This window comes from Xenopus laevis, chromosome 1L (assembly GCF_017654675.1).
Source record: "Xenopus laevis strain J_2021 chromosome 1L, Xenopus_laevis_v10.1, whole genome shotgun sequence".
Taxonomy (NCBI): Eukaryota; Metazoa; Chordata; class Amphibia; order Anura; family Pipidae; genus Xenopus; species Xenopus laevis.
This window is the reverse complement of record NC_054371.1, coordinates 198598160-198614525: the sequence shown is the minus strand read 5'-3', so window position 1 is coordinate 198614525 and position 16366 is coordinate 198598160. Positions and strand designations below refer to the sequence as shown.

General features: G+C 38.2%; 1 protein-coding gene across 2 annotated transcripts in view; it reads right to left on the bottom strand.

Moving 5' to 3' along the window:
• Window positions 1-950: 950 nt before the first annotated feature.
• The window catches only part of naip.L (NLR family, apoptosis inhibitory protein L homeolog), a 28354-nt gene continuing 12938 nt past the window's right edge, over window positions 951-16366 (bottom strand). For both annotated transcript variants that reach the window (XM_041568681.1, XM_018224664.2), the window contains 8 exons: window positions 15367-15433; window positions 14988-15030; window positions 12488-14569; window positions 10393-10563; window positions 8772-8933; window positions 7302-7388; window positions 5517-5684; window positions 951-2495 (listed from right to left, as the gene is read on the bottom strand). In XM_041568681.1, coding sequence (XP_041424615.1) covers window positions 2131-2495; window positions 5517-5684; window positions 7302-7388; window positions 8772-8933; window positions 10393-10563; window positions 12488-14569; window positions 14988-15030; window positions 15367-15433 — 3145 coding nt within the window. In that variant the 3' untranslated portion in view covers window positions 951-2130. The remainder of the gene's footprint in view (window positions 2496-5516; window positions 5685-7301; window positions 7389-8771; window positions 8934-10392; window positions 10564-12487; window positions 14570-14987; window positions 15031-15366; window positions 15434-16366) is intronic.

The window sequence follows — 16366 nt, the reverse complement described above, 5'->3', positions numbered from 1 at the left end:
ACACAAAACTAGGGTTCCATTTCTTCAAGATCCAATCAACCTTCCTTATTAGACCTGTAAAGCCATTGGGATTATCTGGGAGTCACTCAGATTTATATACCAGGTACGTGCAAAGTCACAAGGTTATGATCATGTTGTAACAGGTAATGGGCAAAAATCACTTGTTTTCTGCCTCTGTTGTATGTTCTTGAATTGTCAGAGGAATCCCATCCAGCCACAGTCACAAGACTCCTTGCCTAGTTTAGCAACAGTGGTAAAGTAACCCATGAAATCCACACTTGTACCCCTTCTTGTTGGTTCAGATATGAAAGCTACAGTATGATTTACTCATCACTGCATATTATTAAAGGAGAAGGAAAGCTACGGAGGTATTTAATTGCCAATAGATTAGCCACAATAGTGCAAGATAGAATGCTATATTTATTCTGTAGAATATTTTACCATACCTGAGTAAAAAGCTCTAGAAACTCTCTGTTTATTTAGAATAGGAGCTGCAGTATTAATGTGGTGTGACATCACTTCCTGCCTGAGTCTCTCCCTGCTCTGGGCTCAGATTACAGTAGAGAAGGGAGGGGTGGGGGGAGAGGAGCAAACTGAGCATGCTCTTGCCCAGGGCAATGATGTTTAAGCTGAAGCAGAAAGTCTGATACAGAAGCCCATGTGTACACAATATAAGGAAAGAGATGTGGTGTTTCTTTTGATAGAGGACTCAGAGCAGCATTACTTTGGGGGTTTACTGGTATATTTAGATGGACCTTTCTGATAAGGCTTACTTAGTTTTAACCTTTCCTTCTCCTTTAAAGCTTTGCATTTCTGTCACATAACTATAATTGTAATATGCACATTATCCAGGTATCACTACAACAGTTTCTTTTGCAATATATTTATGTAATATGTGATATATTTGCAATATATTTTGTTACTTACAGATTATAAAAAACAATGTCTTCTACCATCATGTAGGTGAATTTTATTTTTATCTTGCAGAGAGTACATACATCTGCTGCCAACAACTCCGACATTACATTTGCCTTTTATAATGTCCTTTTTAACAATATATTTGAATGTTAGTCTTTACCTTATATAGGATTGCCATTTCATTGGTAAAAAATAATGTGCTTAAGTGTTATTAATTAGCGGAAAAAAGATAAAAATATAGAAAGGTTGGTATTTTCTTCCAGAAAAGGAGGTAACCCTAATGTAAGACGTGGTCACATCCTTACAATGAATACATGGTGCCCAAAATATGAATAAAAATACAATCTGCTCCACTGGTATATTCTGATTTAGGACCAAGGGCCAACAATGTCCATTCTGCAATAGCATTTCATGACAAGAGGATGCCGAGATCAACTGCAGCTGCAACACAATATAATCATCGCTGGTCTGGATCATAAGACAATATGGCAGACAAAGCAGATTTTGAAAAAAATTAGAGAAGTCACATTTTGCAGCCAATATCCGTCTCTTCTGCCTGTACCTGAGCGGAGACAATGCTTCTGGGTACAGACACACCAATCAGGGCAGCAGCGGAAAAGCGAATTCTCTGCCTTTGTTTCTCTACAGGCCAAGATCCACCTAGTCTGACTCTAGCCTAAATGTCATTTAACCCCACCGCAGTGTGGATCATTTATCAACATTGGGCATATTTGCCCATGGGCAGTAACCCATGGCAACCATTCAAATTGGTTCATTCATTGTTTTACTTGCAGCTTGCTAAGCTAATTACTGAATGGCTGCTATGGGTAACTGCCCATGAACAAATTTGCGCACTGTTGACAAATAAGCCCCAATGATTTTAATTGGTAAAATGCTTATCACCTTGTGTGTGAATGCAGATATCTTTACCTGTACACACAGATTCATTTAAATGATATGCTAATGAAGATATCAGTGGCTTTCATAAATGTCTTACTGTTCACTGGCATTAATATTCAGATATTGGATCAGATTTAAGAATATGAGAAAAAATTCACTACCACCCTGATTTCCCAACAGATCAGAAATGGGGTTTGATTTGCTATATATACAGTATATATCATGAGATTGAATTGAATCTGTCCCATTGCTTAGAGAATTATAGATTTTGCCAAAAAAACATATGCCATAAACTAACATATTCTGTAGGATTTAGTCCTTTACAATAGCAGCGAATGGTAGGAACCACTGCCACTGGAGCAACAAACTCTTTCCCTGGGGATGTTTTTTTTTCATGTCATTAAACATTTCTATATCTTTCTCGTCCAGGAGCCAAGAATACATGTATAATGTCCTCAGACTAGGAAGTCTGGCCACACACTGAACTAAGGCAATGAAAGTTAAAGGATCAGTTTTGATTTCCCTGCCATATGATCTATTAACTAACAGACGATTCAGCTTTGGCAAATGATCTACTAACTGGAAAAAGTCTCTCCATCCAGACTGCGTAATGTCATGATTTGCAGAAAGGTCTAGTTCCTCCGTATTGCTTAAATGTCCATCTCTCACTGCGTGTGCTGAAAAAGAAAGGGTTAGTTCATGAATAAGTCCATTTCCATTGCTTAAACAAGTATTGTTATACCCTGCTTAGTCAGTTTTACCACTACAAAACTAGAAATACTGTACTTTTATGTGTTGATGTACCAGAAGATGGCTAATGATGTAATAACAAAAACACATCCTATAAACACTTTGAAATTCTCACAACATTGATAATAATTTAAAAAATCATTTGCAGCTACAGGATTAATGTGTGTGGGTGGGAGGGGTCTTGGCGCACATATATCCATTGTCTCTTTTACTCTCCTCCTTATGCCTTTGTGCCTGTTTTCCTCATATATTGGTTTTTTTACTGTCCAAACTCTGGTGACCTATGAGTTGCCACCTTTTATTTATGGCTGTACCAGCTGATGACTTAAAGGAGAAGGTAAATCGTTTTGTACTTGGGGTGCCACAAGTTATGCACCCCAAGTGATTGTATTTACTTATCTGACACCCAGGGCCAGTGCTCCTATGAGCAGAAAACTGCACTGGCCAGGAGTCCATCCAGCAAGTACCACGTTAGTAACACCAGCAATCCTCTTCCTGCTTTTTAAAGCTGACCTTTAATGAAAAAGCTGCTATTTTATTCTACTGCGCATGTGTCTGTCCCAGGAAATGTGAAAAAATGTTGCTTGCTGGCAGAACCCCAGGTCAGTGCAGTTTTTTGCTAATAGGAGCACCGGCCTCAGGTGTCAGATAAGTAAATACAATCTTGGGTGTGCCTAACTTTTGCCACCACCAACGTAAAATTACTTTCCTTTTCCTGTAAGGGGGTAGGGTGGAGAGGGTAACTGATCTTCAGCACACCACTCACTTGTATACATAGAGTGCATTCAATCCAGGCTGCCTTCAAGCCAAACATAATGACTGTGTTTCAGAATAAGGAAAAGAAGTAAGCCACTATACTCTGGCTCTTGCCTTTTAAACCATTTGTTACAGCAGAAATGTGAACTTCAGGTGAAATACACACATATGGGGGAATGTAATATTGATAGATAACAGAAAAATCATCGCAATCCGAATAACTGTTCGCAAAATGAAACATTTTACCTTTGTGAACACTTGTGACAGTAGGATAGCGATTGTCATTGCGTAGTGTATGTAATAAAACTTCTTAATGAACTTACATTTGCTCCAAAAGTTGACTCCACCTTCAAGCAGGTCTTAAAGGTTTGCAATGCGCAATTAAGATTTTTCTATGCAATTAAACCCTAATGAAGGATATTACATTGCGACATGCAATTTTGTTCTCTTTGTGGACCCTTCATGCCATGTGATGCACCTTTGCGGAAACAATTATTAAAAAGAGAGGCAGTATGGATTAAAAGATTTGATTCTCATGAAATGAGAATTTTAGTCTATGATGGTTTTTTTTTATAAATATACAGTGTATCTTTTATGTGTTAACGTGTTTTAAATGTTACATTATTTATTTTTTTACATTGCAGGCAATGAAGTTTATGAATCAGATTGAATTTGATAAATGAACATTCTTGAGAACTTTTGTAACAAGTGGTAAAGGGTTAAATGGTCATATGATGCATCACATGGTATTTAATGCATTGTGTTACCTAATTGTGTATTTCACCTGAGGAAGGGGTTGTTCCCCAAAAGCTTGTGCCACATTTCTGCTATAATACATTTTTTAAAGGGCAAGAGCCTGAGTATGGTGGTGTGCTTATTTTCCCTCTTCTGAAAGACAGAGGGGTGGAGTCATGACATTTTGGGGGTGGCTGGGCCATGAAGGGAATAAACGCTTAAGGTCTGATGAGTAGGCAGGGATTGGGGGAGAGAAGGGAGGGGTTTCAGGCAGATTAGAAGCAGGCCAGGGGCAGGACAACTAGGAATTACAAGTTTACTGGCAAGTACATTGTTAGTAAACTTGTAATACCAGCCCAAGTCTTGGCTGGTATTTTACAGGCTCGGCCAGTGAAATACTGGTCGGGTGGAAACCCTAGGTGGCCTATGGCTAGCTCTTGATATCAAACGAACATACAGTACCTAGCTAGCCTAGCTAGCTAAGATACAGCCATCCTTGATCATATAGTTGGCCAAGAGTGCTCACTCTACAAAAACTGGACCACATGCTTTTGCTTGGGAGACAGGTTTCCAGAGAAAAACATCCAAGCAGGGAGGTGCCAGCCTATAAAACATATGACCAGAGGTTAATAGTTAGGACCACCATATAGGGGTTTACCTTGAATTGGTATTTTGGCTTGCCAATTCTGTGATCATAACCTTGTTACTAATAACCCCTGTTTTTGCAAAATATAATGAATGATTAAAGTAAAATACAGGGTGATGTGATAACTATGTGTAATGGGATCATATAATAATCTCTCAAATGCTTTATTTACAAGTAGGTCCTTCCAGCTGACACAAGGTCACCCATTCCGATTAGAAGAAAGGAGGTTCCGTCTGAATATTCAGAAGGGTTTTTTAACAGTGAGATCTGTGAAGGTGTGGAATGCTCTCCCCGAATCAGTGTTGGCTGATACATTAGATAGCTTTAAGGTGTTGGATGGGTTTTTAGGAAGTAATTTTCCCCCTCTGAAGCAAATTGAAGAGGCTTCAGATGTTTTTTTGCCTTCCTCTGGATCAACTGGCAGTTAGGCAGGTTATATATATAGGCTTAAAAGGTTGAACTTGATGGATGGTTTCAACCTGACTTACTATGTACTATTAATGTTAAACTATAGAAACACTGTTTTTTTTTTTTGCAACTTATGGATTCCTTTTCCACTCTATGATTGGTGTCAGCAATCATTATAACTGATAGATATCTTCATGTTCTGCCTGTTAATGAAGGATATATTCCTATCATATGATAAAATCCGTATTGCTACTGGTCCCATGATGATATTGTCTGTTGGATGGATAGAATGTCACAAGGGCTGTAGTTAAACTTAAGACAGAATTTTAGTTCACAGGAATAGTACATTATTCAGTATTCAAATTGTAATCATTTCAGTTTAGGATCAATTTTACCACCTTACCCAACTGCAGCAGGCTGGCATCATTTAACACATTGCTGGGGAATAATATAATCCTGAGATTTCTGAGGTACTGGAACTGCTGCATAATTGTTTCTGCGACTTTGCTTATCCCCGGACCCCCAGGTAGGTGGAGCTCTTCCAGTTGCACCAGGCATGGCAAAGCTACAACTGAAGAAGAAAGGCTTATGGAAAAATGGCCAGCACCATTTAACCAAAAACAAGATACCTGAACAATCTGACATACCACTTAAAGGTGGTTCACTTTTAAAAGAGAATTCAACCCCCATATAATAAAACCCACTACCCCCTACCCTATATAGTCCACAGGTAGTCCGCACAGGTGATAACTCCCCATATCCTGTAATTACCCCTCGTTGCAGAGTAAGTGCAATGGAGCTCACGGGCGCATCTTCTTCTCTTCGCTAATCTTCGGGTCTTTTTCTGGATCTTCGGCAGTTTCCGTCACTTTCAGAGCATGTGCAGTTGTCCGGAACCAGAAGATTGCTTCAACTGTGCAACGCCCATTACTTTCCAAAGATTATTGAAGAGAAGAAGATGGCACCCGTGAGCTCCACTGCGCTTACTCTGCAATGAGGGGTAATTACAGGATATGGGCCAATTAATGGAGTTATCACCTGTGCAGGCGGGAGCAAGGAATGGAGGACTACGTATGTAGGGTAGGGTGTAGTGGGTTTTGTTATATGGAAGGTTCTCCTTTAAGTTAACTTTTAGTATATTATAGAAGCAGCTTTTTAATAGGTCTTCATTATTTATGTTTTATTGATTTTTAATTATTTGCCTTCTTCTAACTCTTTCCAGTTTTCAAATGGGGTTCACTGACCCCTTCTAAAAAACGAATGCTTTGTAAAGCTACAAATGCATTGTTATTGCTGCTTTTTAATTACTCATTTTTCTATTCAGTCCCTTTGCTATTCATATTCCAGTGTCGTATTTAAAGCAAGGCATGGTTGCTAGGGTAATTTGGACCAAATTGCTGAAATTGCAAACTGGAGAGCTGCTGGATAAAATAACATGAAATCACAAATAATAAAACATTAAAACCTATTGCAAATTGTCTCAGAATATCACTCTCTACATCATAGTAAAAATTATTAAAAGGTGACACCCCTTTGAAATATCCCTTTCCCTAGGAGGTCTAGGTAACCATATGACCATTTCGAGTGTTACAAGAGTTAAAGTTAAATTCATACGCCTTCAACTTATTCCCTATGAGATTAATCCTGATGAATGTAAAGTAAACTATTCTGCATGCATAAGGTGGGGGTATGCAGGTGAATAGGGGGTTGGATGGTGACTGAAAAATAAAATAAAGAGCCAAAAAAAGAAAAGACTGGATCAAAAGAGAAGGCATAATAAATAAAAAGACAGATGGGTAGTTTTTAGGAAGGGAGGGTTAAACAGAAGGTGGATAAAAATGTCTCAATAAACATATAAAAAGAGATGTTGTGGAGAAGGTTTCAAATATCAACAGAAAGAATAAAAAGTAAGGGTAGAAATAAGGAAACATATTTTTGATATTGTGTTAGGGCAATGGTACCCCAGCCCAACTATGTATCATTGCATGAATCTCTTGAATAAACGATTCAGGGGAAACTGAGAAATAAAGCTCAGCAACAGCGGAAAAGCATTTGCATGAATACAACTGATCACTAGCTAACTCAATTCAATCTATAATACATAATAATTCCTTATTTTCATGTGATACATTTGGTCTTGGCTTTCACAGGTGCTAATATTGTTTTGGAATAAAACAAGGGAACTTACCAAATAGTCTGGCTTTTTCCATGTCCTTAAAATACATTGTCCGAATATTAAAAAGTTTTACGTTTGGAATCGAAGGTAAAACAGAAGCTAGAAATCAAAGAAAAAGACATCATTGGTGAATATATTATTATAATAACATTAACAGAGCATTCACTTCATGACATGGGCTAAATGATGGAACAGAGAACAATAGCAATAACTCTGTAGGGCCCATTTACTAACAATAGTCAAAAAATTTGTGGGTTTTACTTTTTTTTTTAAAAAAAAAAAGCTTTAAAAATTAGAGATTTATTAAGTGTAAAAAACCACTAATACAAGACTTTGCCAGGTAAAAGTTGTTCAGGTCCTATAGAATTCAATGGGAGCTGCGCTGTTCCTATTGGACTATTTTAACTCAATTTCAAACATTTCGGATTTTTTTCGCTACGAATTGTTTGAAAAACATAGAATTTTTGGAGGTTTTTGAGTTAATCCTACTTTTTAGCACATTGTTAAGGGGGTGGTTCACCTTTAAGTTAACTTTTAGTATATTATAGAATGACCAATTCTAAACAACTTTTTCATTGGTTGTCATTATTTATTTTTTATAGTTTTTAAATTATTTGCCTTTTTCTAACACTTTCCAGCTTTCAAATGGGGGTCACTGACCCCATCTTAAAACAAATGCTTAGTAAGGCTACACATGTATTGTAATTGCTAAGTTTTATTCCTCTTCTTTCTATTCAGGTCTCCCCTATTCATATGTCAGTCTCTTATTCAAATCAATGCATGGTTGCTAGGGTAATTTGGACCCTAGCAACCAAATTTCTGAAATTACAAACTGGAGAGCTGCTGAATAAAAAGCAAAACAATTCAAAAACTCCAAATAATAAAAAATGAAAACCAATTGCAAATTGTCTCAGAATATCACTCTCATACACGTTTACGCCACTACATAGGTGGCGGTAAAATTTTTCTAATATTCTGGCGTTAATTTTGTCTTTAGCGCATTTCGCTGTTTAGTAAACCAGGCATTAATGTGTATGTAGCATTATTTTCAGCGAATGCGATAACTGGCGAGCAATTATTCTTGCGCAAGAAAATTCGCAAAATTTTGATTTACCGCAGGTTAGTAAATTGGCAATAACATATTTGGCAAAAATTCTGTCTAAATATTGTGCGCACTTTAGTAAACGGGCGCCTAAAAGTTAACTCAAAGGTGAACAACCCCTTTAAGCATAACTTTCTGTTCATACTTTTTTATTTCGATTTTTAATAAAATATCATGATGTTCGTAGTTTTAGAGTTTGTGAGTTTAGTCCTGGTTTAAAACCACTAAAATCCATCCTTTGATAAATAGACCTCTGTGTGTTATGTATAGCACTAAATCCAGAATTTGGTTTGGGATATGCAATTGCTAGATTTAAGGCAATGGGTAATTATAGAGAAATTACAGTAGAGTAAGGTAAAATGAAGAGGGAAGCATCTTACCCATAGAAGCCAATACATTTTCATCTGGAAACATTACTTCTAGGTTGAGCTCCTGAATATTTTCATTACGGGACAAACCTTCCAAAATTCTCTCCAATTCAGGACACTGATTACATTTAAGATGCAAACTTGTCAAATTAGGGAAGGCTGGAATAAATTCGGCTGAAAATGCAATGAAAGGTAAAGACATTTAAGAAACCAGAATATAGCAATCAAACTATCACACCTGACAAGGAAATAGCTGCACAAAAATTACATTAGTTTTCTACCATTAGACATATTATAAAGAATATCAACATGGCTGCCAGCAACCCCGTTGTGTAAATGGAGCAAATGGGGCCTCTAGAGGGGCACATGGTATATGCTGTAAATGGCTTTTATTTTTCTTTAAATATTATATTATTGGGTTTTAACTTTCTACGGCTTTTTAAATATTGAAGGAAACTGCCGTACAGTATAGGAAAATGGTGGTAGATCTGTAATGACATCCATTGAAAAATGAGTCTGCAATCTGTTTGGAGAAAATAGTGCACCCGCTGGCCAAAACATCGAAACTCTTGGCAAAAGTGGCCAATTTCATACCCTAGCTTTCTGAAGTAGGTGGCCCAATATTAGTTACAGACGCAACAATATTTACCAATGAAAATTCTAATTGACAGATCACCATCAATCATCTTGTGTCATCTAAAGTACATGGATAAGTGGGGAAATGTTGGCTTTACATTTGTAATCAGGAAATGAGTGTATACATCTGTTAAAGGGATACTGTCATGGAAAACCATGTTTTTTTCCAAAACACATCAGTTAATAGTGCTGCTCCAGCAGAATTCTACACTGAAATCCATTTCTCAAAAGAGCAAGTCACATGACTGGGGGCAGCTGGGAAACTGACAATATGTCTAGCCCCATGTCAGATTTCAAAATTGAATATAACAAAATCTGTTTGCTCTTTTGAAAAATGGAATTGAGTGCTGCACTCTGCTGGAGCAGCACTATTAACTGATGTGTTTTGAAAAAAACATGTTTTCCCATGACAGCATCCCTTTAAGTGCTAAAATGACTGTATTTAATGTTAACATCTCTGAAGGACACCCCTGCTTGCAGGCTAAAGCAACCTTGACAGCTCCAAGGTCTAATGCCAGCCAGATTTAAACAAACCAATTGCAATTGCCATTGGAGGATTATCTTGCATTTATTGGGTCACCAACATTGGAGAGCTGACGAAAAGTTTATTTAGCAATCTTACTTTAAGAATACAATGCTGATATTGGTCGATTTGAGTGGACTTTTCATTTTGACATTGCCTTTTGAGTTTCCAGGAGATCTTGAGCATAACAGGATTGCACATCCATGTGAAAGCCTTCCACATTTCATGCCTAGGAGGCACTTAATCATGGATGACATTTATAGACTCCTTAAGTGCCCATTACCTGTTTTTTTTTTTATTCCTTTCATGGTTTTTCAACTTTTTCGGCTGAGGGTTTGGGACTGGTGCACCTTGTTTTGTTTTTATTCCTTGTCCTACCATGGGCTTCACTCAGGTAGGCCTAACCCCAGTCACTGAAAATAAAATCATGAAGGTATAGTGGCCAATAAAGTACCAAAGTAAATCCACACTCACCTAATTTTGTAGAATCATTCCACAGATTCACGCCACTCAACACAAATTTTTCAAGACTCTTGAGCTCTTTGAATCCGTCTGGAAAAAATCTGACAACTTCACTACGATCGAGCACATCCAATATTAACTCCTTTAACTTATTAAATCTGTCCAGATGTGAAAGAAGATATTCTAGAAGGGCAAAGTACAAGCCAAAGATAGTTATAACTAAAAACATAAAGCTAAAAAAGGCATGTTATCAGCAGTCTGGGGAGGGATTCAATTCCCCATTTGTGGTAAAGGAATGGCAGTATTCAAGGTGCCCCAGAACATAACAAGGAAAAAAGGGCTTGGGTTGAATGACACCACCTGTTCTACAAAAGCAGGGAGCTCCCAGAAAAGTTCTCAGACTACTGCCTTCGCATCTGAACTCTATCTTTTGTGTTTTCAGGATAACAGGATTGCACACCCTAAAACCTGTCTGGGCCTAAAGAGCTGTAGTAGGTATCAGATAAACTAGGCATCATTGGGCACAGTGTTGAACTAGGATGCCACCAGAAAATCTTAGACAGAGGACCCACTTTCCAAACTATTATACCTCCTCTCCTCAATCAATCTTTTTATTTTCCTAGTCTCATTTTACTACATACTATACTCTTTTCTCCCATTCATATGACTCTTTGTCCCCATAAATAAACAGGGAATGACAATGAAATGGGACAAATGGTTAGAAACAAGAGGCCCACTGACACCTGGGCCCACCGGAAGTTTTCCTGGTACCCTGGTGAGCCAGGCTGACACTAATTGGGCAACACCACAAAATGAGCCAATGAAGCAAAATAGTACCAAGGCCCCAAAGGAGAATAAATTCTGCATATTTATAATCAAGCTAAATTTAAAGTTTGTCCCATTAGTCAATTAATGGGTGATGGATACTAAAGGACATTATTTTATTTATAACCGTTTTTCTAAAGCCATACACATTTTGTGCCTTAATCATGGAATTTTAAGGCAATTTGGTGGCCTTTTTAGACTCCTTAATGTCCATCATCTCTTTTTAATCCTTTCATGGTTTTTCCAATTCCTTAGGTTTTGGGTTTAGGACCTGGACCATTGCTCCTGGGTTTTTTTTTTTGTTCTTTTGTCCAAGCTATGCATTAGCATTGGTATGCATAACATGCATGCGCAATAGAGAAAGAACTTTGGCTTTAGTTTCTAGATGCCTTTTTGTCCTATTGTGCATGTGTACCAGTTGGAGGCTAGTGAAACTGCCCTGGTTCCTAAGACAGGAGACCCAATAACGGTGGGTCTCCTGTCTTAGGAAAATGTACTGCCCTCTCCTTCTCTTCTACAATTGTTATCATTAAACAAAAAAAATTATTTTCAAATGTAAAATCAGGTCTTTTGGAGCAGAAAGCAATCAAAGTTACCATTCTGGCTATTTTCTATCATGGCTAAGTTCCTCCTGAGATTGTTACCTTGCCTCACAGCAAAAAAAATATCTCTTCAGTTAGAGCCTTCCGCATTGTATAACTGATATAGTCATTCACTATTTGGAGCCATTGAATATTGCAGTATATCTGTGAAAAACAGTCTAGAGGGCACAATTATTAAAGGCTGAACCACCACATCTCACTTCACTTGCATTTTTTTGGGCCATATTTATTGAAGGGTGAAAACAGAGTGGAGCATTTGAGAGATATTAACATTCCTAGACATGTTAATAGAGAGCACAAACTTTATTTTCATCCTTTGACAAATATCCCCCAAAGAAAATAGCTTAAGGTTTGTCTGAATGTTCTGTTGCTTGCCTGAATGTACCTTTACCCCAAACTAAATAAACAAAATAAATTATTTCAGTTCATATCTGCCCTAAACAGCATTTGGCAATGTCACTGTTGGACCTGAACCACTGCTGACATTTCAGAGAGTGTCAAACAGTACAGTAGGCAAAATACATAAATGTCAGTGGCATCTATTGAGAGGGTTTAGCATTGCAGGACTCACAGTAAAGGTCACGGAATAACAATTGAACTATCTCAAAGAAATGACCTGTCATTATCAATTTTTTTCATGTAATCCTCTTGCAATACTGAAGAAAGAAATCAATCTGTACCTGGTGGGTTCATTTGAGTCATCTGAAGACTTTCTAGTGAAGACATCTGTAGAATCGAATCTTGCTCTGTCATATTTAATTCTATTCCATGAAAACTGCATTTTACAAAAGAAGTGATGTAAAGATCAATACAGGGCCAAACAGCTTCAATAAATCCAGGACTCTGACTCAGTCTTAGTTCTATGTGATCAGCAAGAGAGAGGAAAGCTAAGAGATTGCCAAGGTATGTGTCCAAATCTGAAATGCTGCCATTCACATCAATCTTGAGAAGAGCAATCTTATGTTGACTTGTGTCTATATCTAAATCAGATATGTCCTTAAGTTTTTGAAACATGTACTTTTTCAGGTTTAGTTTTCCAAAGTTTTCTGGGGTTACCTTAAATGCCATTGAATAGTCTTGTTCAACTGTTGGAACCTCAGAAAATATACTGGCTAATTCCTCATTAGACACAGGACTCATTTTGCTTTTTAGATTAGATATGGATAGGCACAAACTCCTAAGGAGCGACAATCCTTCTGGAAAGAGTTTGAGAAATAAAAGAAAACGCATGTCTGGAGAAAACATATCCACAGTTATATCCTGTCCTTTGAGAAACTGCAATATAATGGGTGCACACTGAAACAAGAAGTTACCCTTGGCAATTACTTCAAAAGCGAAACTCAGAGTGATCTTTTTTATGCATGAAAGGTATAACTTCATATCATTGTTGCGTAACATTGCTACCACATCTTCATTGAATGCGGCATCTGGGTTGTGTTGCAAGTTAACCTTGGTATCTGTTTGAGACTCAGTGGCTTCAGGGTTATTAGTCAACATAAACAAATGTGAAATGATAATTGAAGTTGTTTTGGCAGTATGCATACAGCAGTATTTTAGAAAATCGTAGCGCCCTATAACATGTAAGCATATATTTATTTTTTGCAGATAAAATAAGCCTTTATTCTTCATTATTTCATTTTCTGACTGCAGAAGGTCATCCATCCGTTGGCTAGCAATAAACTCCTGGAATGTTGGGTAAAAGAACCTGTAAATAGGACGTAACCTTTGTGATGTGAACTTGCTGAGGAGTCCAAAGCTTAGAGAATCATCTCCAGATAAACCAACGGCAGTGAGATCCTCATCTGTGAAATCAAACTGTGACTTGAAGACTCCACCAAGTGCAAGGTCTCCACACAATGATACTAAAGCTTCAACTCTTTCTGTTTCTCTGGTGTGCTTTAGCTTGGTATACATAAGGTAGGCCTTGCAAACAGATATGTCACTGGATAGTTCCCTGTTTTGATTTCGAACCCAAAAGACACAAAGGGCACATGTAAACATAGGAGTCTTCAGTACAGCTTTGAATATTTCAGAAAGACCCATTTTGCTAAAAAATGTCTCAAGAAATGGAATGTCATGAGAAAAAAGGTGTCGATAAATATACATGGAGCTGTACAGAGGGAAATCCTGGATGCTCAGTATTGTCCTTGCATATTGGCGCAGCTTCTTTCCCTGATCGGTGCGCACTGTGACTGCCAGGCTCACCCTGTTCCAGTGGTTTTTTTGTAAAAGATTTTCTATGGGTTCAGGTATGAAGTCCTTTGTGCCGTAATCATCCAGCAAGAACAGGACCTGGTTCTTTAACTGCTTTTTAATATTCAACAGAATATCCTCAGTGAGTGACGTGGATGATCCAGTCAAGTGTTTACTGATAATCTGAGAGAGTGTTTGTTGTTTCTCAATGAAAGGAACCGAGATATAAAACACCAGAATGAACCTGCTTAACATGGGGCAGGTCCCTGAAGCCCACAGAATGGCTATCTTCCTCAGTAGAGCCGTTTTCCCACTGCCAGCTTCACCTTCTATCATGGTGATATCCACCAGGTCTGACAGAATATCAGGTAACGTCAGCTGCTTAAAAGGCTGATTTTTGGTGTCTTTGGCAGTTACAGATATATCTGCAAATAGGGATTTCAGATCAATGGAAAAACTGGAGGAATCATCAAAAGAAGATAATGTAGTGAACTGTGGGTTATTGTACATATCCATCAGCTGATGCCTCAACTTGGTCACTTCCAGAAACCAGTCTTCTGTAGGGACGTCTAAAAACGAAAACAAAATATTTTACAAGATGTAATTGGTAACAAATAAATTAAAAACAAGATGGTTCTTCTTCATTAGCGGTCTGTGCTCAAGGGGCATTGGTGGCATATCTACTTATATAAGGAGAGAACCAACCAAGTAACAAGGTTTCCTGTGATTCATTTTAATTGGAACCAGTCACAGAGCAGAGACGTGACTCACGTGAGATGGGCTCACATATTCTTTTATATTTTAGAAATGTTAATGTTGTTTGCCACCTATGTTCAACTGGGCTGCAATATTCTGCTTTTTTTTGTATATACCAACTTAATCTGCAGCACTATTTTACTCAACAATAATAAAAATAAGAAGAACTCCATTGTGTTTGCTTATAACAATTTAGAGAAAAAAAACATGGATACACTTTTCTGCCCTTACCTCTCTTTGTCTTGGTCTGTGTTTTTTCTTGGTGGAGAACAGGCTGCAGTTTTAATAAACATAATTAATTCATTAATTGAATGATGATCATCTCCAATACTTGTTTCTTCATTTCATACTGAAGTACATACATCAGATTTAATAGTAGGATGGCAGGGAACACAGTGTTTACAATTGTTGCCTTGTGGAGTGTTGGGTTTCTGGTTTGATCATGATCCGGATAGTAACAGCATGCTGTTTAAGATGCTGGACAGCATATTAGAATTTAGATTGATTGTCAACCCTTTATATAAGACTGCGTGTGTTTTTGGCTGTTAATACATATATCAATTATATAATCCTTGGTATATATACTTACAGTGAGAAGTGAATGCCATACCTGCAGTTGGCTCTCATCTTTGATCTTTATGTGATCCAGATTTGTACAAGTATTAAGATACCCACACCTGTAATAATATATAATAAATGCTAAGGCAACATAGAATGTAAGACTGGCCTACCAGGTTACCAACACCCAGTTGTCCCATGTATCAGTTGGCCATCTTGCTCAACCAATAGTTGGCCTTGTAGGCTTGTGGCCAGGGCAGCCATCGGGGGGGACAGGGGGGAGAGTTGTAGGGGGCCCGAGGGTAAGGGGGGGCCCCGGCCACGCCACACTTACTTGATTAGCCGGGCCCCCTGAGAGCTGCTGACTTCGGGAAGGCATGGACGTTTAAGGGGCCCTGGCCACCAATTTTCTTATAATGTAGGGGGGGCCCTGGCCACCAATTTTTTTTTTCTCATGTGGGGTCCTAGCCACCAATATTTTTTAATGGGGGGCCCCGGCCACAAATGTTTTTTTATGGGGGGCCCTGACCACCAATATCTTTTTATTTTTTATTGACATGTGGGAACCCTAGCCACCAATATTTTTTTTATTTTTTTACTGTGTGGTGGGGAGGGCGGACCTGTAGGTGGGGCTTGTGGTGGGCGCAGCCCAGGGGGCCCAGGAAATTTTGTCGTATGGGGCCCTGTGATTTCTGATGGCGGTCCTGCTTGTGGCCATTCCCCATTTTTATATGAGACCAAAGAAGAGATGGGACTAAGATTAAATGGGGCAAATTTACTAAGCGGCGAAAATTCACGAGTGACGGCTTTGCAACACTTCGCCAGGTGAAAATTCGCTCAGACAACGCTAATTCACTAATATGCGAAGTTCATCCAGGGCACCGAATGCTGGTGAAGTTGCACGAGCATTAATTCAGCAAGCAGAGCAAAGTTTCGCTAGCGTTGGCTAAATTACAGCGGGAAGTTAAAGTTAAATGGACGCATATGTTGCAGCAAATACATTACATTACACAAGCCCAGGGAATTTTAATAAAATAAAATAGATTTGTTAT